A 26,162-nucleotide genomic window follows, 5' to 3' on the forward strand; every position below is an offset into this window, starting at 1 on the left:
AACCTGGCAGCTCAGGACCCACCCCACAGTTTGGTGATTAAAACAAAGACACGCAGCTTTTGGTACCTCACAGGGGCAAGTCTTTAATGGAACACAGAGACCCTGGTGTTACAGACAGGCACGCCGAGGGATGAACAACAGATGCAGTGGAGTCTGTTTTCAGATTTCCATAACAAGCGTGTGTCAGGAGCTGGCAGCTATGAAGACATGTGGCATATGCTGGGTATGTCTGTGCCGTGCCCTGCCCAGGAAGCTGTTTCTTCCATGGGAGCTCCTCTGATGAGTTACAGACACCAGGAAAGGATGGAGCTGCTGGCTTGGGGATTCAGAGGAAACTCACCTTGACCTTTCCTCCTTGTGTGCTGCACTGCAGCAGGCAATCCAAGTGAAGAGTTGCCCACAAAACCACAGCACATGAAGCTGATCCCAGGAAAAATGGAATGGCAGGAAGGTGGCTACCATCCGCTGGGTGAGGCCAGCAATTCCCAGCTGGACATTTTCTTCCTGTGCCCTTCCCAGCTGCCTCAGTCCTGCAACAGCTTGTGTTTTACAGTCGAACTCTCTGAGCAGAGGTGAACAAAGAGAGTCCCAGCTGCAGTGCGAGCACGCAGCTCACACAGGTCGTAGTCATGGGCCCACTCCACATTGCCCCAGCGCCGAATCTGAAGGAGAGGAGGAACGTGGTAATACTCAAAGCACCTCAGCAACTCTCAGCCTCCCCTCTCATGTTTGTGAAGCACAGGTAACCCCTCCCAGAACTGAGCTGATCTTCGACTGCTGAGGCAGGGATATCTCCAGATGAGGATGTGCTTCATCTGTACTGGCGTCTGAGGCAAAGCCTCTTAACAGGAAGATGAAAAGATTCCCAACTTCAGCCACTTTTGGGACAGCAAGCTTGGTATCTCAGTGTCTACCAAAGCCTCCAGGCTGGATAACCCATAGCAAAAGAAGCCAGCCACAACTTTGCACTTCAGATTAGAGAGGGAGAAAAGCAGCCATCTGGGCTCTGTGAAAAGAAACTGGCAGCCCTGGGAGCACTCTGGGCTGTTGCGCCTGTGGTGCTGCTCTGCAGCAGCACGCTCCAAACGCTCTCAGACAGGGAGACTGGTGGAGTGGAACGTCTCCTGCTATAGCAGGCACTTCCCTTGCCAGTTATTTGTGGTGGGGGATGCATTTGTCATGCTGAGATTATTGCTATTTGAATTATAGGGCTGTTTTGTAACATAATTTACCTGGTATTCTTCCTCCAGGCGAGACAGAAGCACAGCTTTCTCTACTGTAATGTGCCTGTCAATCAGGCTCATGGACAGAATCAGTGATTTCAGCTGGGTGATTACAAATTCTATACCTGGAAGGGAATAACCCAAACCAAACAAGATTCATGGCTGTTTTCTGCAGTGTTACAGCAGCATCTTCACACGCTCTGAAGAGACAGGCAGGCTGTGGTACCCCCTCAGGGAGGGCCAGTGATCCTCCCACCTGCACCTGGGCACTCGGATCTGTGGTTAACAGCAGGCACAGAGCATTGTGCTGCCCCTGCCACTGCAGTGACAAAGGCCACGCCCTGGACCCCACCCCCTTTTATTCTGCCACAATCCTTCCCTGTGCAAAGGGAAAAGATATCCATCCAGGCTCCAGCATTCTGTGTCTTTGGTGGGTTTCACTGCCTGCTGCTCATTCAGGTCTGGAGTAAAGCAAACCTCCCTTCATTTCTTTATCTTTCAGTGTCATTCAGATGATTCAGGCAAGATTAAGTGGGATATAAGGATGAAAAAGTGAGGACAGTGCACAGTGTGGGCACTTTGGAGTACTAAGCCTGATTTCTTTTCCTGGTAACAACAAAGCTAGGGATTAAATCATTAGAAGGTTTGGCATTAAAGAAGTTATTTGTGCTAAGGTGGAGCAAACAGCTCATGGGACAGCACAGTCAGATCCTGAACACCAGTGGCACTGAAGAGAATCCCTGCTTGTGACAAAAGCAGGGCAGGGCCTGGCCTGCAGACTTAAAAGATAAACCTCCACACTCAGAGCAGGAGAAGAAAAACATTACAGTCACTCTCCTGCCCTGTGGAGAGGAACCACCTCCATACTGGCCCAGCCTGAGCGGAGAGCTCCTGGCCCAGCCCTGCTCACCTTGCAGGGCCCACATGTTGTAGGATGCCAGATGGCTGACGAAGGTCTCCTTGGTGCTGGCTGGAATGCTTGGCCCCAGGATGCTGGTCGAGGAGCCAATTGTCACGTTGTACCTGGAATGATCCTCCAAACCCTTAGCAAAGCCCAGGGAAAAGGCCCAAGGTTCACAGAGCTTGTGGCTCTGGCAGTCACAAGCACCAGAGCTCCTGGGCTCAGTGGGGCAGGGCCTAAGCAGCCAGGAACACCTTTGAGCTCTCACCTTTTCTCAGCCCAGGAGACCACAGGATCCCATTCATTCTTCTGCAGCTCTACCAAGGCCGGAGGCTCCTCCACACGATAGCTGGGACACCACAGAACAAAACCACACTGGAAGGTCACTCCCAGGCTGGGACACACCTCTGGGAAGGACACTGACCTCACCAGACCCACAGCAAGTGGAACAGGGACCTGCTGTCCACCCAGGCAGCAGTGACAGGGAACAATCCCTCAACTCTTCCCCAAATTCAGAGCTTTTTGTTATTCTAGGAAGGACAGTTCTATCTTAGTACAAAACAGAGCAGTGGACCAGCCAATTGAAAACTGCAGGTAGCCCCAGGCCACAGGCTGAAGAGAGGTTTAGCAGTTAGAGGAGGGTACAAATCCCACTGGAACTCTATGTGGGGCCACTCCTGCTTCTCCTTGCCCAGTGGCTCAGCTCAGCATTCCCTGCCTCCAGCCTGGTCTGACCAAAGCCACAAGGGCAGGTGGGGGAAGCCCACCACAGGGACTATGCAGCTGCCAGTGGAGGCTGGGGCAGGAGTCTGGGCATGAACAGGCTTGATCCTACAGCCCACAGGGACTTTAAGGAATGAAGGGCATTTTGGGACTGGCACAAGTAGCCTGAGCTGCCTGCACTGGCACAGGAGTACCAGGGACTGGCTGACAGATCCCCACAGGCCTTTCAAAGATGTTTTCTTTCCTCCAAGACCTTCATTTCCTGCTGCTCCCACCCTTGCCCAGCATGCAGGTGTCCAAAACAGAGCTCAACAGAGGACCAGATCCCATTCTCCCTCTCTTGGTGAGCAGACTTCAACCAGGTTTGCACATGTAGGAGCGATCTAAACTAATTCAAACCCTCGGGCAAAAACCAGCACAGATCAGAGCCGTGCCATGACTGGGTGAGAGCAGATGTTTTCCCTCACTTTCCCCAACCCTCTTTCCAAAATCCAGCTGGGTCCCCATCTCGTACCAGACTGTGTCTGTCTCCAGGAACTTCACAGCTGCTCGGATCAGCTGTGTTTTGTTTCGCTGCGTGGGATTGTCCAGCGCCGTGTTGCACAGAGTGGTCTGGGGATAAAGGCAGTTGAAACTGCTGTTATTCAAGGCTTGGAGAAGCAGTAGCTTCCATGGCACAATGTCAAGAAGAAGCAGAGAGATTTGTGGCAGATGAACAACCAAGGGGTGCAGCTAAAGGGGGCGCAGGGCCACAGCATGGCTCATGTAATAGGAATCTTCTCTAATCTTTCAGAATTCCTGGAAGCAGCCCATTAAGCAGAAGGGAAAAAAGTTCATGGACTGCTCCAGAGCTCACTGTTTCCTTCTGTCCCTCACTATTCCCAATAACACTGTCCAGCCCCTTCTCAAGTCCCCCCAGTGACACAGATTCCCTCTATACAGGCACCCAACCAGCCCAGAGAAAGTCCTAACTTTCTGCTCATTAGGAGCAGCACAACCTGCTGTCTCCACATTCTGAATTTTGAAACTATTTGGAGGTCTCAGCATCCCACCCTGCCATGCTCACCAGGTGCATCGTGTAGAACTTGATGGTGTCTTTCTGGGAATCCCATTCCGTTGCCACTGCAATGGCCAAGGCCTCGCTGGGGACAGTGAAGAGCTTGGCCTGGGGCGTTTTCAGCTTCCGGTGGTCCAGGTTTATTTCAAAGCCTCCTGGGGAATCAGAGTAGAAATCCTGGGGAATCAAAGAGGAGCAGGCACTAAGGAACAACAGACAACCCCACAGCAGGAGCAGATTCAGAGCTGGAGCTGACGGGAGCAAGGGAGCAGGAATACTGAGGTTTCCCGCCATCACGTGGATACACTTAGTCTTGGAAGCTGCTTCCCACCATGCAGCTTTGCTGTAGACGAGGAAGGGGCACAGCAGCTGGTGACAAACACGCCACTGACACAGCCTGGGCTGCAGGTGCCATGCTGATGTGGTGACACCTCTCCCAGGGATCAGCCCCTCCATCCTATCCTGGCAGCCATACTCACCTTCCCCTTGCGAGATGCTCACGTTCTGGTAGAACCTCTTCCTCTCTAGGGGCAGAAATAGAGGGCAAACAGAATGTTCAGAGGGCAAACAAAGAACGTTCAGCCCCTTCCCCTGTTCCCCATCATAGCTCAGAACAGACAGAGCTTTGCTGCTGTCAAAGTGGTCTGGCCACAAAAATCCAGCCCTTCATCCACAGTTTCCAAGCTGTGAGCTCCAGTGAGCTCCACTCAGCAGGGAAGCACCAGGAAACTGGTGACAACCACACTGTGTCTGTGCGCAGCCAGGGAGCAAACAGAACCAGCTACACTCCTGCCAGGCTGGTCACACTCAGCTGCCTCAGTGTGACAGGGCTGGTTTCCCAAGCAGACCTGTCCCACCACTCCTCAGGAGTTTCGCTTCAGGCTCAACCCTTCCAGATTCTACCACTACAGTCACATTGGACAAATTAATCCCTGAAGGACACTACTCCCTCCAGGCCAAACATCCCAGTCCAGCTCAGGAATATACCTACCCCACCTGCAAAGTGACCTGAGGAAACTTCAGGTCTCATTTTAAGAGCAGCCTCCTTTGCTACCAGCACTCCTACACGCACTCCCAACACCTGAGAGCAGGATTACACACATTCCAAAAGCTCACATACCTCCCACAAGGCAGGAAGAATCCACAAGTCATTCCCTTGACAACAGCAACCAGGTTGTAAATCCCAAACCCATAAATGTGCCTCGTGAAGGGCACAACAAGCAGGTCAGGCTGCAAGTCTGCTATTCCAGGCTAAGAAAAGCACATTCCCGCTGGGGAAATTGAAGGATGTGCTCAGGCTCGGCGACCTGCAAGCTTTGGGGCCTCAGAAAGCGCCTCAGGCACAGTTCTAAAAACAGATTAAAGTGTGTGTACCCCAGGGGAGCCCCGGGCTCATCAGTGGCTCCCAAAACCTTGCCATGAGTCACCGGGACTCTGCAGCCTCACCTCAAAGTGAGATCAGTTTTACTGTTCTCAAACCCACACAATTCCAGCAAAGTCTGTGAATGGGATACATAGGCAGGAACATACCTGAACCTCCCCGTGTGAGTCCCATTCCCTCAAAATCCCTAAAGCCCAACAAAAACACGCGTAACAAACTGCTTCAGTGAGGACTCGACCGTGCTGCCAGTGAACTCTGCCCGCTCCAAACACCCATTAACGCAAAGAAAAGAGCGTGGGGGGAACCCCAGCACCGGAGCCGCTCACCGGCCGTGGGGAGCGCGGTCCCCGTGAGGCCATGCCGATCCCAGCCCTGCCCTGGGTGACTACGGGATGAGGTCCCCAGGGAAGGACCCCCCTCCCCAAACGGGGCTGGAGCCGCCCCGGTGCGCCCTCACCTGCCGGCGGGGCATAGGCCCGGCGCCCGCATGGCCCCACCGAGCCGCTCCCGGTAGCTGCAGGAGGCGGTCGGGCGAGCCAGGTAGGCGGGGTGTGGGTCCACCACAGGCGGCGACAGCTACGCCACATCGCGACAGACGACACAGCAACCCTGTCCCGACCGCACTCAGCACCGCTCGCTGGACGCCGCCATCTTGCCGGCAGCCGCAGCCAATCCGCGTCGCCTGAACAAAAAAACCTACATTTCCCAGCAGCGCCAGGCGGCAACGCAACCAATCAACTCCCGGCGCCGCGCCAGCAGCCAATCAGACCTAGGGAACGCCCCCACGGCGCGCGCGCGGGGGCCAATGGGAGCGCGCGGAGGCGCTGCCGGGAGGCCCCGACCTAGCGGCGGCCTCGGCGTGAGGGAGCGGAGCGGGCGGCGTCCTCCGGCCGCGCCCCGGCCCCGGCCACGCTGGCGCCCGGGGACCCCCCCGAGATGCCGGTTCGGAGCGAGAGGCGCCGCGCTGGAGGGGCGGGGGGTTCAGCCTCCTCCCCTGCCACCGGAGCGGCCGCCAGCAGCCTGGTGCCGCCGCCCCCTATCAACACGGCGCAGCCCGGAGTGGCCACTTCGCTGCTGTACAGCGGGGCTAAGTTCCGCGGGCAGCAGCGCAGCAAAGGCAACGCCTACGAGGTGGAGGTCGTCATGCAGGTGAGGGGGGCGGCGGGGCGAGCCGAGCCCTGGCGGGGCGGGAACGTCCGCCGCGGCCTGAGGCGAGCGGGGGACCCGCTCGCCTCAGGCCGCGGTGGCCGTTCCCGCCCCGCCGGCCCCTTGCGACAGCACCCTCATCACCGTATCCCTCGATATTACGAGGAATTTCTTCACAGAAAAAGGTCATTAAACATTGGAAAGGGCTGTCCAGGGAAGTGGTGGAGTCACCATCCCTGGAGGTGTTTAAGGAAAGGCTGGACGTGGCACTCAGTGCTGTGGTCTGGTTGACAATGTGGTGAATCAGTCACAGGATGGGCTGGATGATCTCATAGATCTTTTCCAACCTCAGTGATTCTGTGATGATTCCAACCCGGCAGGGTATTTTTATGTCCGTTCTCCGTGTTCCTGATGGGATTTGTTGTGGTGGGGACATCCCATGGCTGCTCAGCTCCACTGCACGCTGCCACCTCGCAGGGGTTGGCTGTGCTTCTGTGCTAAAAGCGCTGCTTTTGTGCTTAAAAACGCTGCTTTTGTGCCAAAAACGTGGCTGTTTTGCGTGTGTCAGCTGAGGAGAGGGGGCTGCCTGCTCTCCCTGTGCTGAGCACAGGGAAACGTTGCCGTCCTTTGATCACAGGTGGAGAAGATCCATCTTCCCACAGTGGAGCTTTGTACTTCCCTGAATAACTCACTGTGTGTTTTGAAAGCGGATCTGGAGATGTCAGGGAAAAGCTTGGAAAATCCCTGGCTTTAAAGGAGCAGGCAAATCCTTGCCTAGTTTCTGCACAGCAGGAGCAGAGAGTTGAAGCCTGATAACTCAAAATACAGGTGGCATAAAAGCTTTAAATTGAGGAGAAAGGCCTCCTGCAAAATACTGGGGGTGTAGGTGATTCTTCCAGGGATGCTTTTACTTGGAGAATGCTGTGGGTCAGATCCCTTCCAGCTGGAAAGGGGATTTGCTTCCTGCTGGAGAGTTCTGGGCAGAGGGTGCCGCCTTGGGAGCAGGCCTGGGATGTGGAGGCTGCCAGAGGTGAGCTGGGCACCTGTAAATGATCTTTCCAGGTGGTTCCCAGGATGGAGAAGGGCTGGCAGTGTGAATATTGGGCAGTGAGCTGGACAGTCTGTACCAGCTGGAGCTGAAATTATCCTTGGAAGGGTTAGAAACTGCTTTGGATCAAGCATGCACCTTCATGCCTATTTTTATGGTTGGACTTTGCACTCTTTTCTAGCATGTGGATATGGAAAACTCCTATCTCTGTGGATACTTGAAGATTAAAGGCCTTACAGAGGTGAGTGTTAACTGCAAAACAACACAAAGAGGGGCTGTGTAAAGGCTTTCTTTTTTTTCCTGGTGGGGGTTGGGAGAAGCTGCTGCCAGAAATAGGAACTGGAGGGATTGAGCATGTTGTAGATTTGATCACAGGGTATCTGCTGGCTGTAAATGTCACAGGTGATCATCCAGCTGGGAGCTTCATGGAATCGTTTAAGGTTGGAAAAGCCCTCTATGATCACTGAGTCCCACTGTTGACCCAGGACACAGCCAGGTCCACCACTTCCCTGGGCAACCTGTTCCAATGTTTAACCACTCTTTTAGTGGTGAAATTGTTCCTAATATCCAATGTAAACGTCCCTTGGTGCAATTTGAGGGCATTTCTTCTTGTCCTGTCTCTTTTTCCCTAGGAGCAGAACCTGACCCTCACCTGGCTGCACCCTCCTGTCAGGGAGTTTGGAGAGTGAGGGTTCTTTTCCCCAGACTGAGCCCTTCAGCTGCTCCTTATCAGACCTGTATTCCAAACCCTTCCCCAAAGCCCAGCTCTGACATGGCTCCTGGCTTCCTGAAGTGAGGAGAGAGGCAGAGAAAGGCTGGAATAAAAGCGTGGAGGCTGCGGGTGTGGAAGAGTCAGCCTTGGAGAGGTCTGGGGCAGGATGAGGGACAGAAGCAGCAGCCTCAGATTGCTCGGAACTCTCCCTTGGAGATGCTTTTTGCTGAATGTGTGGAGCTTTGTCTCCTCTTGGGTTTGTGTCTGTAGGTGACAATTGTGACTTCACCTTTGTCTGTCCTCTGCCAGGAGTACCCAACCCTCACCACGTTCTTCGAAGGCGAGATAATCAGTAAGAAGCACCCGTTCCTAACGCGCAAGTGGGACGCTGACGAAGACGTGGATCGTAAACACTGGGTAAATAAATCTGGGGGCAGAGGGTGGGTCTGAGCTGCTGGTTTGGAGGAGGGGTGCAGCGTGTGCCCATGCAAGAGCTGGCAGAAAGGCCCGGAGACCTGTCCTTTATGGCTGTTTCTCTCCTCCTACTGGGATCTTTGCAAATAGAAGTCTCTTCATCAAGCTGTGATCTGTAATGAGGGAGAGGATGTCTTGTTTTCCACTTGTTGGCCCAGGGTTGAAAGGGAGCAGGAGCAATCCCCATTTCTTGACCCCCTAAGAGAGCACACTCCTTGTTTTTGGAGCCTTATTGCAAAATGGAGAAGGGGAGAGGGATTCCACTAGCACAGTAGGGCAGTTGGTACCTGTGTTCCTGCTCAGGGCAGGGTGTACCTGCTGCTGTGTTTTGGGGCCACAGCAGCCACCTCATCACCTCCCCACCTTGAGGGAGTTTGGCTGTTGTTTGCCAAGCTCTGATGTTTATTATATTTCTGTCAAAATATCTTCCTCTGGAAGTGCAGGAGCTTCTCCAGCCAGGCTGGCTATTGCTGTGAGTGTCAGTAGATTTGCGTCCTAAATAGCAGCTGGTACTAGAAGTTCTATTCCTGGAATAAGCATCCTTTTTTTTTTTCACTTTTCTTTTTTTGTTTCAGGGAAAGTTCCAGGCTTTTTACCAGTATGCAAAAACATTTAACTCTGATGACTTTGATTATGAAGATCTAAAAAATGGGGACTATGTCTTCATGAGATGGAAGGTAAACCCTGCCTGTCTCCTTCTCTGATGAGCTGCATGCAAGGCACTGATAGAGACTTGAGGTGTCTGAGAACTTTTCCAGCTATGACGGTTTGATGAAAGATCTCTCCCTGCCAACCCCAGAACCCACTGTACTTGCAAGTTCCAGTGTGACTCGTGTCTAGCCAGCTAATTGTGTCCTTAAGGGCTGCAGTCATGGCTAAAAACACAACAGGAAAATCTGGCTTGGTGATTCTCCGGAGGATGAGAGAATTGATGTCTTCAGTCCCTGTGTGGGCCCTGTGTTTGATGCAGACTGGCCAGTCTGCACCTCTGTTCTTCAGCTGGTATCATCATAGAGTCACCACAGACTGGTTGGGGTTGGAAGGGACCTTAAAACTCATCCAGTCCCACCCCCTGCAGTGAGCAGAGACAACTTTCACTATCCCAGGTTGCTCCTAGCCCCATCCAACCTGGCCTGGGACACTTTCAGGGATGGGGCTGTCACAACTTCTCTGGGCAATCTATTCCAGGGTCTCACCACTCTCACAGGGAAGAATTTCCACCCAATATCCCATCTAACCCTCTGGCAGTGGGTAGGCATTCCACCTCTTCCTGTCACTCCATGCTCTTGTGCAAGGTCCCTCTCCAGCTTTCTCATAAACTCCCATAAGTGTTGAAAACCTGCAGTAAGAACTCCCTGGAGCCTTCTCTTCTTTCTCAGGCTCTGACTTTCAGTTTTGCAATGGGCTTCTGGTTTGCAGGGGTTGAACTGAAACTGATCTCCTGCACTCTCAGAACTGGTTCTGTTCTCAGTTACCTGCTTCCCTGTGAGGTGCCTGCAGTGCAGGTGGTGAAGGGACACTCTGGTCTCTGCGCTGGGCTGCTGAGAGTGCAGGGAGTGCTCAGCCAGGAATGTCTTCGTGTTAGTGGGTGCCAGTATTTGGTTTGGGAGGGCAATTTGGAGTGGGGCTGTATTTGACCAACATTTTAAAATGCAGCCTGTGTTTTGCGTGCAGGAGCAGTTCCTAGTCCCAGATCACACCATCAAGGACATCAGTGGTGCTTCCTTTGCTGGTTTCTATTACATCTGCTTCCAGAAGTCAGCAGCATCTATAGAGGGCTATTACTACCATAGGAGTTCAGAATGGTAAGGAAGCTTCCTGCCTCCTGGAGACTTAAACCAAGCTGTGACTCCTCTCCTGCATGTCCACAACCTCAGGAGTGTCCAGGCAGGAGGTTCAGGGTGGTGGTTGGACCTTGGGGCAGAATGGAGGGGTGTGGACCTGAGCAGGCTGGTGCAGTCCATTGATGTGGTATAAAGTGCTGCCCTTATGGAAAGGGGGAGGAAATTTGGGCTGGCAGGGTGGGGGAGGGAAGATGATACACGGTCCGGAGAAGTGCTGTGAGGGAGCTCAGTTCTCTCTCCTGAGTAACAGCTTGGCCGTTGCTCCCTTCAAGCAGAAATCTTATCAGGCCAGTGCTTTGTATTCTGAGGTCCTTGGGGTGTTGCTGTTAAGACAAGAGAACAGTCAAAGCTAATTGGTGGGGTTTTTGTTGTAGACAAGTAGCTGTGCAGAGCTCTTTTCCCATGAACCACTGTCATGAGCAGCAGGTGGATGGCTGGAAGGTCTCAGGGGGAGGGAAGGAACCGGGAGGCTTTCAGACGCATCCCCTCAAGCTGAGCTTTGAAAGACTCAGGTGTAATTTGCACTTGTACCAAACACTGTTTGAACTTGAAAGTTGTTGAACTTCAAAGAGAGTCCAAAAAACCACCACAGTCAGCCCACCTGGAACACTGCCTCTCTGCAGGTGGCTCAGAGGCACTGGAGTGGGAATTACAGGGTCATTAAGGTTGGAAAAAACCTCCAAAATCATCAAGTCCAACCTTTGACCGAATACCACCTTTCCCACTAAACCCTAAGTGTCACGTCTGCTTGTTTTCTGAACGCTTTGAGGGATGGCAACTCCACCACTTCCCTGAGCAGGCTATTCCAGGGCTCAACCACTCTTTCACTGAGGAATTTTTTCGTCATATCCAACCCGAACCTGTCCTGGCTCAACTTGAGGCTGTTACCCCTTGTCCTGTCGTAAGTTGTGTGTGGAAAGAGCCCGACCCCCACCCCACGTGGCTCCACCCTCCTGTCAGGAAGTTGTAGTGCGATGAGGGGCAATGCTGAGTCCTGTCAGGATTTTGGCACTGTGGGAAGTGGGTGTTGGATACCTGAACACTCTGGGACTGTAAAGGGCAGAGAGGAGCAGCCAGCACAGTGTCTGCTTGGTGGCTGCCAAGCAGGAGCTCCATGTAATCCTCTCCTCCCTCTCTTCCTTCTCTGCCAGGTATCAGTCATTGAATTTAACGCACGTTCCCGAGCACAGTGCTCCTATCTACGAATTCCGATGACAGCTGTCCAGATCTGATACCGCCCAGAAGCAAACCGGGCAGGAGAGCATGGCCTGCCAGGAGAATTGTGTCCCTGTGGGAGCACGGGAATGCACGCTTCTCTCCTGCCCCTTGGACTCGAGAGAGAGAGAGCCTGGATGTTAATTCAGCCAGCCCGAGGAGCTGCTGGAGCTTGATTCTCCCTCCTGTCGAGTGGCTATTTGATCTTTACTCTGGTTTTAAGCTACTTTAATGCACTTTCTTGTTGCACAGCTCGTTTCTCTGTCACTGAAGTTCCTCCCGGCTCTCCTCTGGAAGCTGTTTCTCAGTAGCTGGAATCAGTGCTGGCCTCTGAGTAATAAGGAAATGTAAGCTCAGGGCTTGTCTTTTCCTTGTTATATCCTGATGTGGGTTGAAATCACCAGGATTCAGGTTTCCTTCCCAGATTTCCAGCTCTGATGCTCCCAGAGCCAGGTCCTGGGTGTGAGGCTCAGCTGTGGAGTCTGTTGGGGAGTGTTGGCTGAGGTAAGGCTGGAATGAGGCTTTGCTGGCTAACGAGGTTAGCTGGAGCTGCGGATCTTTCAGGAACGCCAGCCCTTTGGAGCTGGGAGCTGTTCCTGTGTCTGGATATGCCATTGGGAATTAATTTGGTGTACGGACTTCCAGGCTCTCAGTAAAGTGGATCTGAACTCTGCTTGTAGGTGTATATTTGCTCTTTACTTAAGTTAAGGGTAAAAAAAAAAAGTCAAAAAAAAAAAAAAGACCAAAAAAAAAAGACTTTTATTAAAAAAAAAAGTACCTATTTTTATGGTTCCTTTTCCAAAGGACCCTATGGCAAATGCACAAGTACTCGATTCCATTTTACCGTTTTCACATTGAAAACCAGGAATGTCTGTGTTTTTATATCCGTGTATGTATCCAGCTAAGCTTTGGGAAAGTAACAGGAGCGCAAGCGCTGAGCAGCGTCGCCCTGGGACTGCTCAGTGTTTGTGCTCCCCCTTCATGCTTCACCACCACTGCTTGAAACCATTTTACAAGGAAAAACAAGAAAAAAGCTAAAAAATACCCCTTCCCAGTAGCTCCCTCTGACTCTGAATGTTCCAAGTGACATAACTTAAGGCTCCTGTGCCAAAGTGTGTGTGTGTGTGTGTATGCGTGTGGGGTGGTTTTTTAAAAGACACTTTAAAACTTGGCCTCAGTTGTGTTTTTACCTTGTCAGCCCCACCTGTGGGGCTTTGTGAGAGTTTAGTTTGCCTTTTTCTGGCTGTTTTAAAGCCCATCTTCCTCCAAGCAGATGCGTGGCATGGGTGGTGCTGAGGATGGATTTTCCACCTAGGAGAGGGGATTGAAGCCTCCGTGTGCCGGCGTGAGGTGCTTTGGGTTTTGCTTCTTTTCAACTAACTTCCTTTTTGGCAGCAGTTATTGCTTGTTTAAGCCTTAAGGAGGAAGGATTCAGGGCTTGGAGAGCCCCTTTCCTCTACTCCAAATTGGGATCTTGAGCACTTGGAGGAGCGGCCGGGCCGGTCTCAGGAGATGATGCGGAATTCGCCCGCCTGGCGCGTGCTGTTCTCCGTGGATCAATCCTTCTCCCCGGCACACATGGAGAGAGATGCCTGGGGGAGAAGGGAGAGACCTGGCCTTTCCCAGGGAGTGTGTGCTGGTGCCTTGGCTGTTGCTGGAGGATGTGTGGGGACAGCACAGAGGTGATTTGGGGCTGCAAGCAGAGCAGTTGGGAAGTGTGTTCCCGTTTTATTTTGCTCCTCTTGGAGACACTCAGCCCCTTTTGAGGAGAGGGGTTTCCTCACGGATGGTGCTTGGAGATGTCCTGGTTTTAGAGGTGAAAACCAGTGGTGCTGCTCCACTGTGACCAAGTGTGGGGGGGTGAAACCTCCTTCCCAGGTGCTGTGTGAGCGCAGGGACCCAGCTCCAACGGCTCTTCCCAGCCCTCCGGAGCTGTCTGTGCAATACTGGTGGTCACACCGGTGTTCCTGTGCTCCCCAGGGCTGTCAGTGCCAGTGGGACACTTGCATTTCTGACATGGTTTAGTTGAATTAACCCTGTTCGTTGGCAGAAGCTGAGTTAGGATGGTCCTGGGGGTATTTAACACATGTAACTATCCCCAAACCGATGAAGTTTTTTTTTTTAAGACTTGATACGTTGTGAGAGGGGTGTGGAAAGAGTATCCTGCTCTGCCTGTCTTCTTCCCACCATTCTGAAGGGAATTTCAGCTTAGATCCAGAGCTGTCTGGATGTGATGTGTGGCAGGTGCAGAGCAGGTAGTGGAGAGCAGATCGTGGAGCCAAGGGTTTTGCAGGGGCTGTTGTTGTGTGGATTTTCCCTCCTCAAAAGCCTTTGCTTTGGTTTTTCCTTTTCTTTGACTTGGGTTGAGGGGAGATGTGTTCTGTACGTCGTGGTGTGGTGAGAGAGAATGGCCCAGGGGAGGATTTGGGGGGCAGAGGTGATAAATGGGGTGTTTGGACTTGGGAGGTGTTGTGGTGTCTCTTGAACCGCGCTGGCTGCAGCAGGGTGTCCCTGTGGGAGCAGAGGGTGTCCGTGTGGGAGCAGATGGAGTGGGGGCCGAGGAGGTGTTTTGTGGAGCAATCAACGTCCAAATTAAACATGAACTGTATTGAAGGGGTCTGTGTCCGTGTGTGTTTGTCCACTTCCCGGTTCCAGGGGATTGCTGTGCTTCGTCTCCTTCCTTGAGGGCTTCTCCAGGAATCCCATCAGCTTCTGATGGCCTTAATTCACAGACTCTCGGAATCATTAAAGTTGGAAAAGACCGCTGAGATCATCGCGTCCCACCTGTGACCGATCCCCACCTTTTCACTTGGTGGCACTGAGTGCCACATCCAGTCTTTCCCTGAACACCTCCAGGGATGGGGACTCCCCCAACCTCCCTGGACAGCCTGTTCCAATATCTAATCACCCTTTCCGGGAAGAAATTCCTCCTGATACCCAACCTGAACCTCCCCTGGCCTCCCTGGGACTGTTTCCTCTTGTCATGTCGCAGAAGAGCCCGACCCCCACCCGGCTCTGCGGTCCTTTCAGGATCCAGCCTTAATTAGAGGAGCAGGAGGAGGCAGTCCCGGTGGGGGGCTTCCCTTAACACCTCCCCCGCTTTCTGAGACCTTTCCCTTTGAGCATCCCCCTCCGTAGCCTCCCGGCCCCGCAGCTCTCGCACCCACCCGGGGTCACCTCCCTGGGGACCCTCCCGCTGCCCCCGCCGTGGCGGCGGGCGGAACCCGGGGCGCGGGGCTCGGGGCGCGGCCGGAGCGCGCAGTGCGGCGCGGCCCGGACGTGTGACGGGGACGGACGGCCGGGCCGGCGGCGCTTCCGGCGGGCGCTGAGCGGGGCCCGCCATGGGCATCCTGGAGAAGATCTCGGAGATCGAGAAGGAGATCGCCCGCACGCAGAAGAACAAAGGTGCGGAGGGCGGCCGGGGGCTGAGGGACCCGGGGCCAACGGGCTGGCAGGGTCCTGGAAGAGGGCGGGCAGGTGGGCTGGGGGTTAAGGGGGGGCTGGGGGTGTGAGAGGCTGGGGGGGGCACAGATGGTCTGTGAGTTATGGGAGAGCTGGGAGGGGTCCGAGGGAAGAGGGGACTGGGGGTTATGGCTGGACTGTGGATTGTGGGGGGCTGGGAGGGTGTCCGGGGGAAGTGGTGATGGGGAACTCTGGGGAGTCTGGGGGTCAGGTGGGCTGCGAGTTATGGGGGGCTGGGAGAGGATCTGGGGACTGTGGGGGGCTCGGGGTTGTGGGGGTCTGGGAGGGGGTCCATGGAAAGACGTGCCGGTCAGGGCTATGGGGGAGGCAGGATGGAGGTGGTTTGTGAAGCTGTGGGGTGTTTGGGGACACAGGGGGCTGGATCGGGGGTGCTGGGGCAGGTCGGGGAGCAAGGTGAGCTCTGGGTCTGGGGTGGGCGTGTGTGTGAGGGGCCCTGGGGAGGGCGGGGGCTGCCCTCTTTCCTGCCCTGTGCTGCAGGCCCTGCTTCCCCCGGAGCTGGGAGGGGCTGGCACAGGGGGCTCAGGGACCTGTGGGGGGGTCCTTGAGGTGGTGTTTGAGTGGTCCGGGGGCTCCCCAGGGGCTCTGCCAGAGCTGCTGCTGCGGGCTGTAGGCTGTGGTAAATAACAGAAATAAACATTAGTAAAACCTGTAAGGTCCTGGTTTCATGCCCTTACCTGTTACAAAGTGAGACACCTACCTTCCTTTTTTTCTGGTTCAGGTGTAGATTCAAGTGTTTTGCTAAGAATAAGGCAGTAAAGTACTTCCACACAAGTGAGCTCTGAGTTAAACATGTCTTTAAAAGTTGAAAGGAGCAGGGGAAAATAAGCTGCTGGTTTTGGGGTGCTGAATGTGACCGGGTGTGAGGAGGGGCTGCTCCCTCTGTGATCTCTCTCTCCTGAACTGGCTCCCTTCAGACCTTCATTCCTTCACCTACTCTCCCTCTGCCTTGCTCTTTTAACTTGGGAATTTTTTGGCTGTTTTCCTCAACTCTGACTTTGTGCAGGCCCCTGGAAGGTTTGCTCTCAATGCCCAGGTGATGGAGCAGCTGGGGGCAGCTCTGTGCCTGGCGGTGGTTAAGATGCTGACCAGGATCCATAAGTGTTTCCTTTTAGGAAGGTTCTCGTTTCCAGAAGTGAATTACCAGCAACTTTCTGCCAACCAGCTGTTGGGTTTGTGTCATTGCAGCCACCGAGTACCACCTGGGCCTGCTGAAGGCAAAGCTTGCAAAATACAGAGCTCAGCTGCTGGAACCCTCCAAATCCCCGGCTGCAAAGGGCGAGGGCTTCGATGTGATGAAATCAGGAGATGCCCGGGTGGCACTGATTGGATTTCCTTCCGTGGGGAAGGTCAGTGAGTGTCTGTGTTCCCTGTGCTTCCAGGCTGTGGTTCACAATGGCTGCAGAGCAGATTTGGGATTACAGAACTGTGCAATGGCTTGGGTTGGGAGGCACCTTAAAGCTCACCTTGTGAGACCCCACCTGGAGTACTGTGCACAGTTCTGGTGTCTCCAGCATAAGAAGGACATGGAACTGTTGGAGCAAGAGGCCACGAGGTTGAAGAAAGGACTGGAGCACCTCCCCTGTGGAGACAGGCTGGGAGATTTGGGGCCGGAGGAGAGAAGGTTGTGTGGAGACCTCACAGCACCTTCCAGTATCTGAAGAGGCCACGATGGAGCTGGAAAGGGATTCTTTGTCAGGGACTGTAGTGGCAGGAAAAGGGGGAATGGGTTCACACTGAAGGAGGGGAAATTTAGGTGAGATATGTGGAAGAAATTCTTCCCTGTGAGGATGGGGAGGCCCTGGCACAGGCTGCCCAGAGAAGCTGTGGCTGCCTCATCCCTGGAAGTGTCCAAGGCCAGGATGGACAAAGCTTGGAGCAACCTGGGACAGTGGAAGGTGTCCCTGCACATGGCAGGAGGTGGAATGAAATGGGCTTTAAGGTGCCTTCCAACCCAAACCATTCCATGATTCTATGATCTAGGTGAAAGTTGGAGATGAGGAAACACTCCTTCATTTTGTGTGCTCTGCCCTGTGAAACTTGTTCTTGCCTGAAACTTGTTCTTGCCCAGCCACAGCACTGCTGAGGAAAGGGGGGCATGCAGGATTTACCTCTGTTCCGTGACAGTGTCACCACCTCAGTCCCTGTGCCTGGAACAGCCACAACACGACTTCCACAGCCTGAGGAGCACTTTGGTGTTGCTCGTTTTGCTGAGTCTTTTCATTTTCCTGGCCAGTGATGCTGATCTCTTGCATTTCAGTCCACGTTTTTGAGTTTAATGACCTCGACCGCCAGCGAAGCCGCGTCGTACGAGTTCACCACGCTGACCTGTATCCCAGGAGTCATAGAAGTACGTAGGATTCTCCTCCCTTTGGCATGGAAGTGGTGGGACACCCAGCTGTGTAAATGTGTGTTTGCACCAGCCACACTTGTGCTGCCACTAAGGAGCAAAGACATCCAAACATCTCCAAAGCTGAATTTTGGTTTAAACTTTTGAGTGCTGATGTAGCCCTTCCCTGAGCTCCATAACAGTTCAGGATTGGCTTCCTGGTCAGGATTTTTGTGCTGCTCTTGGACTGACCAGAGCAATACAACAATTCTCAACTGGATTTTGTAGAACCATTGTCAGTGCCAGGGACCAGCTGGCTGCAAACCTTGACAGATTTGTTTTTAATGAAGCTTTACAGAGGCAATCTGTGCTGTGATCACTTTCAAAACAAAATGCAGCTACTCCTGTCCTTGAGGGGTTTTATTAGTGGTGGCCTCAGCAGCCATCAGTAAAGCAAATGATAAAGGGCATCAAACTGAAAAGTGTCCGAGAATAATGAGGAAATCTGGGTCAGGATGGAAAGGGGAGTTAAATAATGAAAATAACTGTATTGATGAGAAAAGGACTTCAATGTAACATACTCAAGCACAGCTGTGAGCTGCAACAACAGCTGGAGAGCCAATGCCTTGCAAATCCTAGGAATGAAGAGTCTCCTATTTTTTTTCCTGGCACTTTAGGACCTGCAGCACAGCTGAATAGTTTGATCTATCACAGTAAGAGATGTGGCACTTGTTCATTACTGAGTTTTCTCATTAGACCAAGAAACGAAGGGTTGTTTTTCCTTTCCATTTCCTCAACTTGGGAATATGTGACTGCTGTGCTGTTTTCCTGGTGCTTTGTCCAGCTGCAGTCATGGGATGCTTTAGGGGGGTCAGGATCTAATGTACAGCTGTATGTGCTGCTGAACACAGCCCTTAGCTCTGGAATTTGCCTCAGGACAGAGCCATGAGCTTTGTGCAGAATTCCCCCGCCCTGCCAGTTCCACCCAGTTCCACTCTCCACAGGATTTGGACCCCCAGCATATGCTTGGAGCTTTTGAGGCAGCTCAGGTGCCCTGCAAAAAGCTTTCAACTTTCCATCCTTCCATTTCCTTTTCAGTACAAAGGAGCCAATATTCAGCTGCTGGATCTGCCTGGAATCATCGAAGGAGCAGCTCAAGGTTGGCTCATGTCTGTGTTCATGTACAGGAGGGATTTGCCCTCAGTAGCATCCCTGGGTGTCTCAGATATTTACAGGTTTCCTGGGCCAAGAGTTCTTACATTGTCTTTCCAAATTTTTGAGTCCTTGATCTTACGTGAGGCACGATTCCTATCCCTGAGCCCACATAAGGGTCTATATGTAGCAGAAAGATGGTTTTCTGGAGGTGGGAGCCAAAGCAAGCCAGTCACTTCTCACCTCCTTGCCTGAGTGTTAAGTGGCTCATCTGTTTTCTGGTGCTGAGGAAATCTATAGAAAGATGCTGGAGAGGCGGAGGGGGAATTACAGCTAAACACTAACCATGTTTGAGTAATTCCCTGAGCTCCTGCCAGTCCTCCCATGACTCCTGGTTCTGGGAAGAGACGTTGGCTTTGTCTCTCTGTGTTGTCATTTTCCTCACTGGCTGCTTGTGTCTGAAGATAGCTTAGGAAGTCAGAGAGTCATGGAACATCTGGGAAGGGACCCACAGGGATCATCCAGTCCAACCCTGGCCCTGCACAGACACCCCAACAATCCCACCCTGTGCCTGGTGTTCTCCAAACACTCCTGGAGCTCTGGCAGCCTTGGGGCTGTGACCATTCCCTGGGGGGCCTGGTCAGTGCCTGACCACCCTCTGGGGGAAGAACTTTTTCCTAATATCCAACTTAACCCTCCCTGGCACAGCTCCAGCCATTCCCTTGGGTCACCAGAACAGTGCCTGTGTTTCCTAAGGCACCTTCTGGCACTGATCTCTCTGGTGAGCTCTCTGTGCTGCCTGGAGCTGCTGCCAGGGCTCTCAGCAGCTGACAGCAGCCAGAACAGTGCTGCAGGATCTTTCTCCTTGCTTTCAAGCTGCTGCACAGGGCAGGAGTCCTCATCTGTGACAGAACTCAGCTGGTTCCTCTTGCTGATGTGCATCCACCTCCTGTCTCCCCAGGGAAGGGCAGAGGCCGGCAGGTGATCGCTGTGGCCAGGACAGCAGACGTTGTTATCATGATGCTGGATGCCACCAAGGGCGAAGTGCAGAGGTGAGTGTGTGCTGGGCGTGGGAGGTGGGCTGGGCTCAGGGCTTCCCACATGCCCAGAAAACATGCCAGCTCTCTGAGGAATTGTGGAGAGCACCTGGGGAATGAGGAATTAAACTGTTGAGTGGGAGATGGAGGTTGGACTCCATGAGAAGCATCCTACTGACTGGTGTGGGTGCTCAGCTGAAGGGTCATTCCTACAGGATGGCTGTCAGAGACAGGAATGTCAACCTGGATTTCCAGCGCAGACTCTGACCTGCATTAGGTGGGTTTTAGGTTGTAATGAAAGCTTGTGACAAGGCTGTATCAACACAAGAGTTGCAAAAGAAAGGTCTGGGCCACGTTCAGCCTCATGGGTGCTAATGTGCAGTGTCCCTGCAGGGCCTTGCTGGAGAAAGAACTGGAATCTGTAGGAATCCGTCTGAACAAAAGCAAGCCCAATATCTACTTCAAGGTGAGGCTTCCTGAGCTCCTGCAGGCACAGCTTGTATCTGCCTGCCCGCTCAAAGCTGAGCTCACTCTGTGCTGCCCCTTGTGTTGGACAGGCTGAGCAGGCTGTGAATTTGCAGAATATTCTTACGCTGCTTTTTTGCCTCCTGCAGCCCAAGAAGGGTGGAGGCATCTCCTTCAACTCCACTGTCACATTGACTCAGTGCTCTGAGAAGCTGGTTCAGCTCATCCTCCACGAATACAGTATCCTTTCCTAAAACAGGAGACCCTGAAGCCATCAGCAGCTCATGGTTCAAGTGGTTCCTGCTGTGGGACAGCCTTGGTGTCACTTTGGTCCTTGCTGGTTGGCAGCAGGCTGTCACAAGGGAGCTCAGCCCCTGTGGTGTGATTGGATTTGGGCCTTGACAGTGTCCACCTCAGAAATCTTCAACGCCGAGGTCCTGTTCAGAGAGGATTGTTCCCCCGATGAGTTCATTGATGTGATTGTAGGAAACAGGGTCTACATGCCGTGCCTCTATGTGAGTATCCTGGGCAGCCTGGCTTCTGTCACATCCAGCATCTCTTTTCTGTGCCAAAGGAAAAGTTGGAACTTCACAGAACCATGGAATGGTGGGAAGGGACCTTAAAGCTTATCTCATTCCCCCCCTCTGCCGTGGGCAAGGACACCTCCCACAAGACCAGGGTGCTCCAAGCCCCATCCAACCTGGCCTTGAGCACTTCCAGGAAAGGGGCAGCCACAGCTTCTCTGGGCACCTGTGCCAGGGCCTTCCCACCCTCACAGGGAAGAATTTTTTCCCAGTATCCCATCTAACCCTGCCCTTTCAATTTAAAGACATTCCCCCTTGTCCTATTACTCCATGCCCTTGTTCCTGGCTCCTAAAACAGTAACGATTTGGGGTTTAAGAGGTGGAAAACGGCTCAACAGGGAGTTTTTTATAGGCTTTGGATGTGCAGCCGTGCTGTGTGTGTTCCCTGGGCCCTCTTGTGGCTGTTGCTGCCCTGGAGCAGAAGAGCTTCCAATCCTGGTGCCGGGGGTTTGCTCCCACATGCAGAGCCTCCGATTCCTCTGCTGCCAGCTCCATGCTTGGCTTTTCATGTCTGGTGCCTTGTGTGCCAGAGGTCCCTTTAGGGCTCTGTTTGTAGCCACTGGGTCTGTTTTGAAATCTGTTTGAAATCAAAGACACTGGAGAACATGTTCCAAGTCATCCCAAAGGGAGAATTTCAAAAGGCCAAAATTTATATTCAGGCTTCTGAATTTTAATAGTTTGTTTTACTGAGAGTCTTGGCTTATCCTCTGACAGGATCTGTGTTTCTGTTTCAGGTGCTGGAGCTGCCTTGTTATTTCCACATCTTGCTGAATTGCCTTTCTAAGGGCTGTGTTGTTTTCCCTTTGATTTAGGTTTATAACAAGATTGACCAGATATCCATGGAGGAGGTGGATCGTCTTGCTCGGAGGCCCCACAGTGTTGTTATCAGGTAGGAGCTGTCACGTTGCCTTTTCTGCTGCTCTGCCTGGTGTGGGGTTCATTTCACCGCTTTCTGAGACCTTTCTCCAGCTTCTCCCAGGAAGGGACTTCTCCCAGGGCTGGTGGGGTGGGAAGCAGAGCTGCTGTGCAGCTTTTCCCAGATTTCCTTCCCCTGGAGAGGCAGGCAGCTTGGCTTCTCCATGCAGGGACACGTTCCACTAGATCAGGTTGCTCCAGGCCCCATCCAACCTGGCCTTGAACAATTCCAGGGATGGAGCAGCCAGAGACTCTCTGTGCAACCTGTTCCAGTGCTTCTTCACCCTTATAGTAAGGAACTTCTTCCTAATACCTAATCTAACCCTGCCCTCCTTCAGTTTAAGGTCGTTTCACCTTGTGTTTTTTCTTTCCTTGCCTTATTAAAGACTTTCCCCTCATTTCTTTCTCCATCACTTTAAGAAAGACATCTTACCTTGTTCTTCTGGATCCCTAAATCACAACAGCAGTAAACAGTTGTTCCTGGTGTTTTGCAGCTGTGGCATGAAGCTGAACCTGGACTACTTGCTGGAAAAGCTCTGGGAGTACCTGGCACTCACCTGCATCTACACCAAGAAACGGGGACGTAAGTGACCACGAGCTGAGCAGAAGGTTTGAAAGGCACAAATGCTGCTGCCCATGGAAGGCAGACAGGCTGTCAGCAGGGCTGGTGCCTTGGAAATGCTGGAATTACACCCTCCCAAATCATCTTTCAGCTCTTGGGAAATGCATCCTGCTCTGCCTGATCCCACCATGTGTGGATCCCACTATGGCCTTCCTGTTGTATTTTACAAGAGCTGAATTTTCATAAGCCTTTGCATGATATAAGGGAGTAAAGTGTGTGAGTTCACAGCTTTTTTCCTTGTTATGCACACTGTGATGAACTGTTCAGCCCATCACAACCCAGAAGAAGTTTCCTGTTCCTGCTGCAAGAAATTTGGTGATTCTCATGCCCTTGGAAGTGCCTTTGAACCTCTTTTTGCTTTATAACCCACTTGCAGCTTCTCCCAATGATGAAGGCACATCTGTACCCTGCTCTGTTTGGTTGTGAACAGCTGAACTTGGGTGGATGTGAGGAGATCAAGGAGTTTTCTCTGAGCTTGTTAAGCTCTGAAATCTTGGGGATTTTGGTTTTCCTTGAGCAGGTGTGTTTTGACTTGGGTGGTTTTGTTTCTCATAAGTCAAAGGCTTGGGATGGAGTTGGATCAGGTGGGTTGTGAGGAAGCTGCTGACTGTGTGGAGTGGGTAATTGCACTTGTGGGTAGTGGAGAGCTGATTCGGTGCTTTCAGGTACTGGATCCCTGTTCTGTCTGGGAGCAGGAAGGAGGAATTTGGGAGTAGTAAGCACAAGGTGATGTGAGATGGTGTCAGCATTTTAGAACACACTTGATAGAAATCCAATGCTTTTCCCCCCCCTTCTGCTTCTCCACAGAGAGACCAGACTTTACAGATGCCATTATTCTACGGAAAGGGGCCTCTGTGGAACATGTGGTAATTTTTCTGCATCTTTTACATTTCCCTGTGTGCAGAAGGCAATTCCTCTTGGACCTGCTGTGATTTGTGCTTCATAAAGCTCAGGACATGTCAGTGTTTAGTTGGGCTTCTCCTTTTGTTGCCTTTACCGATTTTATCTGCCTCAGGTTTCTTTCACAGCTGCTATAAAAGGTTTAAACAATAATTATTTAATGCAGCCCAGTGAAAAAGCACATGGAAGCAATGGAATGGGGCTTTATGTGGGCTGGTGGTTCCTGTGTCTGTTCTGTATTGTTTCAAGTGCTGTTAACTGGCTCCTAAAGTCTTTATTGTGATTTCTGGCATAGATTTGAGTTTCTTTTAATTCCTGGGTATTGAAAAAATTGTTTGCAAAGTGGTGTCATTGAAATACTTCAACTTCTGTCTGTCTGTCTTGCAGTGCCATCGGATTCACAGATCATTAGCCAGCCAGTTCAAATATGCCTTGGTGTGGGTAAGTGCTAGACAGATGCTGGAATCCTTGTCTTCAGGTGTCTCTGACTGGTCTTCTAACCCTTCTCCCCATTTTTTGCTTCAAAGGGGACAAGCACAAAGTACAGCCCTCAAAGAGTGGGCTTAACCCATATGATGGAGCATGAAGATGTCATTCAGATTGTAAAGAAGTAACTGCTGGTGCCTGGCCTTGTCTTTAATCACTGCAATTGGAACTGACCACGTAAAAACAAAACAAAATACACCAAAAAAAAAAAGAAAAAAAAAGAAAGAAAAAGAAAAAGGGAGATGTGTTCCAGAGCCAGGAAAGCTTCTGTGAAGCTCCTTCTCTTGGAGTAAGGCAGAAAATGAGGCTACTGTGCTTGCAGGTGGGGATGGGGAAGATGGGTTTCCATCTCACAGCATTTCAGGCCAAGTAATGTTTCTTAAAAATTGAAAAGGAGCCAGTTCTTCTAGGACACAGTTCCACAACCAGCAGTGTCCTGCCCCTCCCAGGGTTTGCACATGGATCCATGTGCATTCCCAGTGGGAAGTGATTGGTTTTGTGTGAACAAATCTGTCCCTCTGCTTTGGGCTGAGAGAACATTGCTTATGCTTTGCTGCTTATCCATTCACTTAATTGAAGCATGGATCTGAAACAGAATCAGAGTTCTCACTCCCCTGCTCGCTGGACACATCTCTGAAGCTGAGACAACCCCAATTTTTAGTGGTCCCACCTCAATTAACATTGAAACCTGGCACTCTGTGCCTCTCCCTAGCCTTGCAGTGGGGTTTGTAGGACATCCTGGTCCAACTGGTACTGAGAGATGAGAATTTTAACTGGTAATTGTTAATTAACCTGGCCAGACTGCAGTGGGGTACGATCCAAGATCCGTAGTCTGGGGTAAGGATTCACTTCTGGCATATTGCTCATCGAGGGGCTGCCTTGGGAGCTTCCTCCTTTCTTGGGCAGGAGCTGTCCTGCCCTTTAGTCCCCCAACCTGGGATTCTCATCAACCATGCCCCTAAATTCCAGTCACAGCTCTTTGGAGCTCAAGGCCATGCCATGAGCTTTACCCCAGCCCTGTTAAACACTGCTTGTCTGGATATTGTTCATCAGAAATCTGGGATTTTTGTAATCATGCTTTTCCATTGAATACTATTGCTAAACAATTCAGAGTGCCTGATAGAGGACAGCTCTTGTCTTCTGGGATCAAGAGCTGCCAATAGCTTTTATTTTCTTTCATTGGAAAAGGGTTCGGTCTGATGTGGATGCAGAACTGTGAGGACAGGTGTGACACCTGTCTGAGCAGGGTTCCTCCCCTCCTCCCTGCTCCTCCCCACCCCTCACAACCTGATAGAGCAGAAATGGAAGGATTATTTTATTTGAGAAAATAAAAAGTTGTTATTTCATGTGAATGGTGGGTAGATGGCTTGGTGTGTTTCCTAACTCTTTTTTACCTTTGTCCACCTGAGGAACTCTGGCTGCTGTGGCAGGAGATTTAAGGGGGCAATAGAAGGTGAAGTGGCTGCAAGAGACTGGTGATGGGAGATAAGTAGATACTATACACAGTGCCCAAGCTAAGAAGGTGACTTTGAACTCTGTAAGTTCCCTTCCCTGTTCCTGGCTTTGTTCACAGCTGGAGTTCAGAGGAAATCCTGACCACGGAGGCAGCAAGTGGAGAACAAGCTCCAAATTATCCACATTATCCCTGATCTGGCAGTGGAAAGCTGGCCCTTCCCGGTGTGAGCTGGGTGGGATGCTGTTCCAGCACATTAACTCACCCTTCCCATTTCCCGTGAAGGTCGCGCAGGCAGAGTTACCCTCACAAAGACTAATTTTGGTTTAGTTTTGTCCCTGAGTTTCTGACTTTTCCATCCAAATCCTGCAGCCTGCCAAGCCTTGGCACGGAGCCGGGCAACCAGAACTGCTGACAGGGCTTCATCCTCAGCCCAGGTAATGCTGGGAGCCAGGGGGTGCTTGGTGTGAGGCTGAAATGCACAGTGTTACCTGCTAAAACCTGTCCTTGAATAGCTGGTGCTACCTCAGTGTGTGTTTCAAATTGATTTTGGCATATCATTGTTAAAAACCCCTCTGCCTAATTAGCTTCATTTAGGAAAATGGGCATTTTATCCTGTTCAAAATGAACAGATACATGATTAAAATTGGAATGGGGATGAAGTAAAAATAGTTAAGCTAGAAGAAGCCAACTTCTTTTTTCAGAGAGTGTAGCTTTTTCAGCAGCAAGTTTATAGCTGCATTTGCAAATGCACCATTTAATTGCAGTATTCCTTCTTCCAGGCGCTTCCCTAATTGTTCTGCACTGATGTTAAAAGCAGCAAACATTGCAGTTCGTGCTGGAGTGAGTTTGCCTCCAAGAGATCTCCAAGTCCTGAAAAGACAAAATTCGAAGGGCGAGGGGGAAATGTGCTGCAGCGTTAGGGTTGTACTGGAGCCCCCTGAGGTTTGTGGAATTTGCAGCATTTCAGTATTTAAAGGGGCTTATAAAAAAGGTGGGTAAGGACTTTTTCCAA

General features: G+C 51.9%; 3 protein-coding genes across 3 annotated transcripts; 2 read left to right on the forward strand and 1 right to left on the reverse strand.

Moving 5' to 3' along the window:
- Positions 1–57: 57 nt before the first annotated feature.
- Positions 58–5,960, reverse strand: ATPAF2 (ATP synthase mitochondrial F1 complex assembly factor 2). The gene is made up of 8 exons (XM_048320679.1): positions 5,743–5,960; positions 4,384–4,428; positions 3,914–4,059; positions 3,362–3,459; positions 2,393–2,473; positions 2,134–2,246; positions 1,233–1,348; positions 58–662 (listed from the first exon to the last, which is right to left on the reverse strand). The coding sequence occupies exons 1-8, from the start codon at positions 5,870–5,872 to the stop codon at positions 525–527; spliced, it is 867 nt and encodes a 288-aa protein (XP_048176636.1). The 5' UTR covers positions 5,873–5,960; the 3' UTR covers positions 58–524.
- Positions 5,961–6,121: 161 nt separating this feature from the next.
- On the forward strand, positions 6,122–14,337 carry GID4 (GID complex subunit 4 homolog). The gene is made up of 6 exons (XM_048320680.1): positions 6,122–6,434; positions 7,661–7,720; positions 8,501–8,608; positions 9,241–9,342; positions 10,340–10,470; positions 11,661–14,337. Exons 1-6 carry the CDS (start codon positions 6,222–6,224, stop codon positions 11,722–11,724), a joined length of 678 nt encoding a protein of 225 aa, XP_048176637.1. The 5' UTR covers positions 6,122–6,221; the 3' UTR covers positions 11,725–14,337.
- Positions 14,338–15,007: 670 nt separating this feature from the next.
- DRG2 (developmentally regulated GTP binding protein 2) lies at positions 15,008–25,046 on the forward strand. Its single transcript, XM_048320678.1, has 13 exons — positions 15,008–15,129; positions 16,393–16,553; positions 17,465–17,554; positions 18,632–18,692; positions 19,647–19,737; positions 20,116–20,188; positions 20,337–20,427; positions 20,605–20,702; positions 21,584–21,660; positions 22,181–22,269; positions 23,116–23,174; positions 23,596–23,649; positions 23,736–25,046. Exons 1-13 carry the CDS (start codon positions 15,066–15,068, stop codon positions 23,820–23,822), a joined length of 1,095 nt encoding a protein of 364 aa, XP_048176635.1. The 5' UTR covers positions 15,008–15,065; the 3' UTR covers positions 23,823–25,046.
- Positions 25,047–26,162: the final 1,116 nt, after the last annotated feature.

Source organism: Corvus hawaiiensis, chromosome 16 (assembly GCF_020740725.1).
Source record: "Corvus hawaiiensis isolate bCorHaw1 chromosome 16, bCorHaw1.pri.cur, whole genome shotgun sequence".
NCBI classification, from domain to species: domain Eukaryota; kingdom Metazoa; phylum Chordata; class Aves; order Passeriformes; family Corvidae; genus Corvus; species Corvus hawaiiensis.

Excerpts from the sequence above, each read along its gene's own strand:
- DRG2 (XM_048320678.1), top strand. The coding sequence starts at position 15,066 with ATGGGCATCCTGGAGAAGATCTCGGAGATCGAGAAGGAGATCGCCCGC. Across the intron at positions 15,130-16,392 it reads CCGCACGCAGAAGAACAAAG|CCACCGAGTACCACCTGGGC; the intron begins GTGCGGAGGGCG and ends GTGTCATTGCAG. Across the intron at positions 23,650-23,735 it reads TCAAATATGCCTTGGTGTGG|GGGACAAGCACAAAGTACAG; the intron begins GTAAGTGCTAGA and ends TTTGCTTCAAAG.
- ATPAF2 (XM_048320679.1), bottom strand. The coding sequence starts at position 5,872 with ATGTGGCGTAGCTGTCGCCGCCTGTGGTGGACCCACACCCCGCCTACC. Across the intron at positions 4,429-5,742 it reads GGCCTATGCCCCGCCGGCAG|AGAGGAAGAGGTTCTACCAG; the intron begins GTGAGGGCGCAC and ends TTCTGCCCCTAG. Across the intron at positions 3,460-3,913 it reads AGTTCTACACGATGCACCTG|ACCACTCTGTGCAACACGGC; the intron begins GTGAGCATGGCA and ends CTTTATCCCCAG.
- GID4 (XM_048320680.1), top strand. The coding sequence starts at position 6,222 with ATGCCGGTTCGGAGCGAGAGGCGCCGCGCTGGAGGGGCGGGGGGTTCA. Across the intron at positions 8,609-9,240 it reads ACGTGGATCGTAAACACTGG|GGAAAGTTCCAGGCTTTTTA; the intron begins GTAAATAAATCT and ends TTTTTGTTTCAG. Across the intron at positions 9,343-10,339 it reads ATGTCTTCATGAGATGGAAG|GAGCAGTTCCTAGTCCCAGA; the intron begins GTAAACCCTGCC and ends TTTTGCGTGCAG.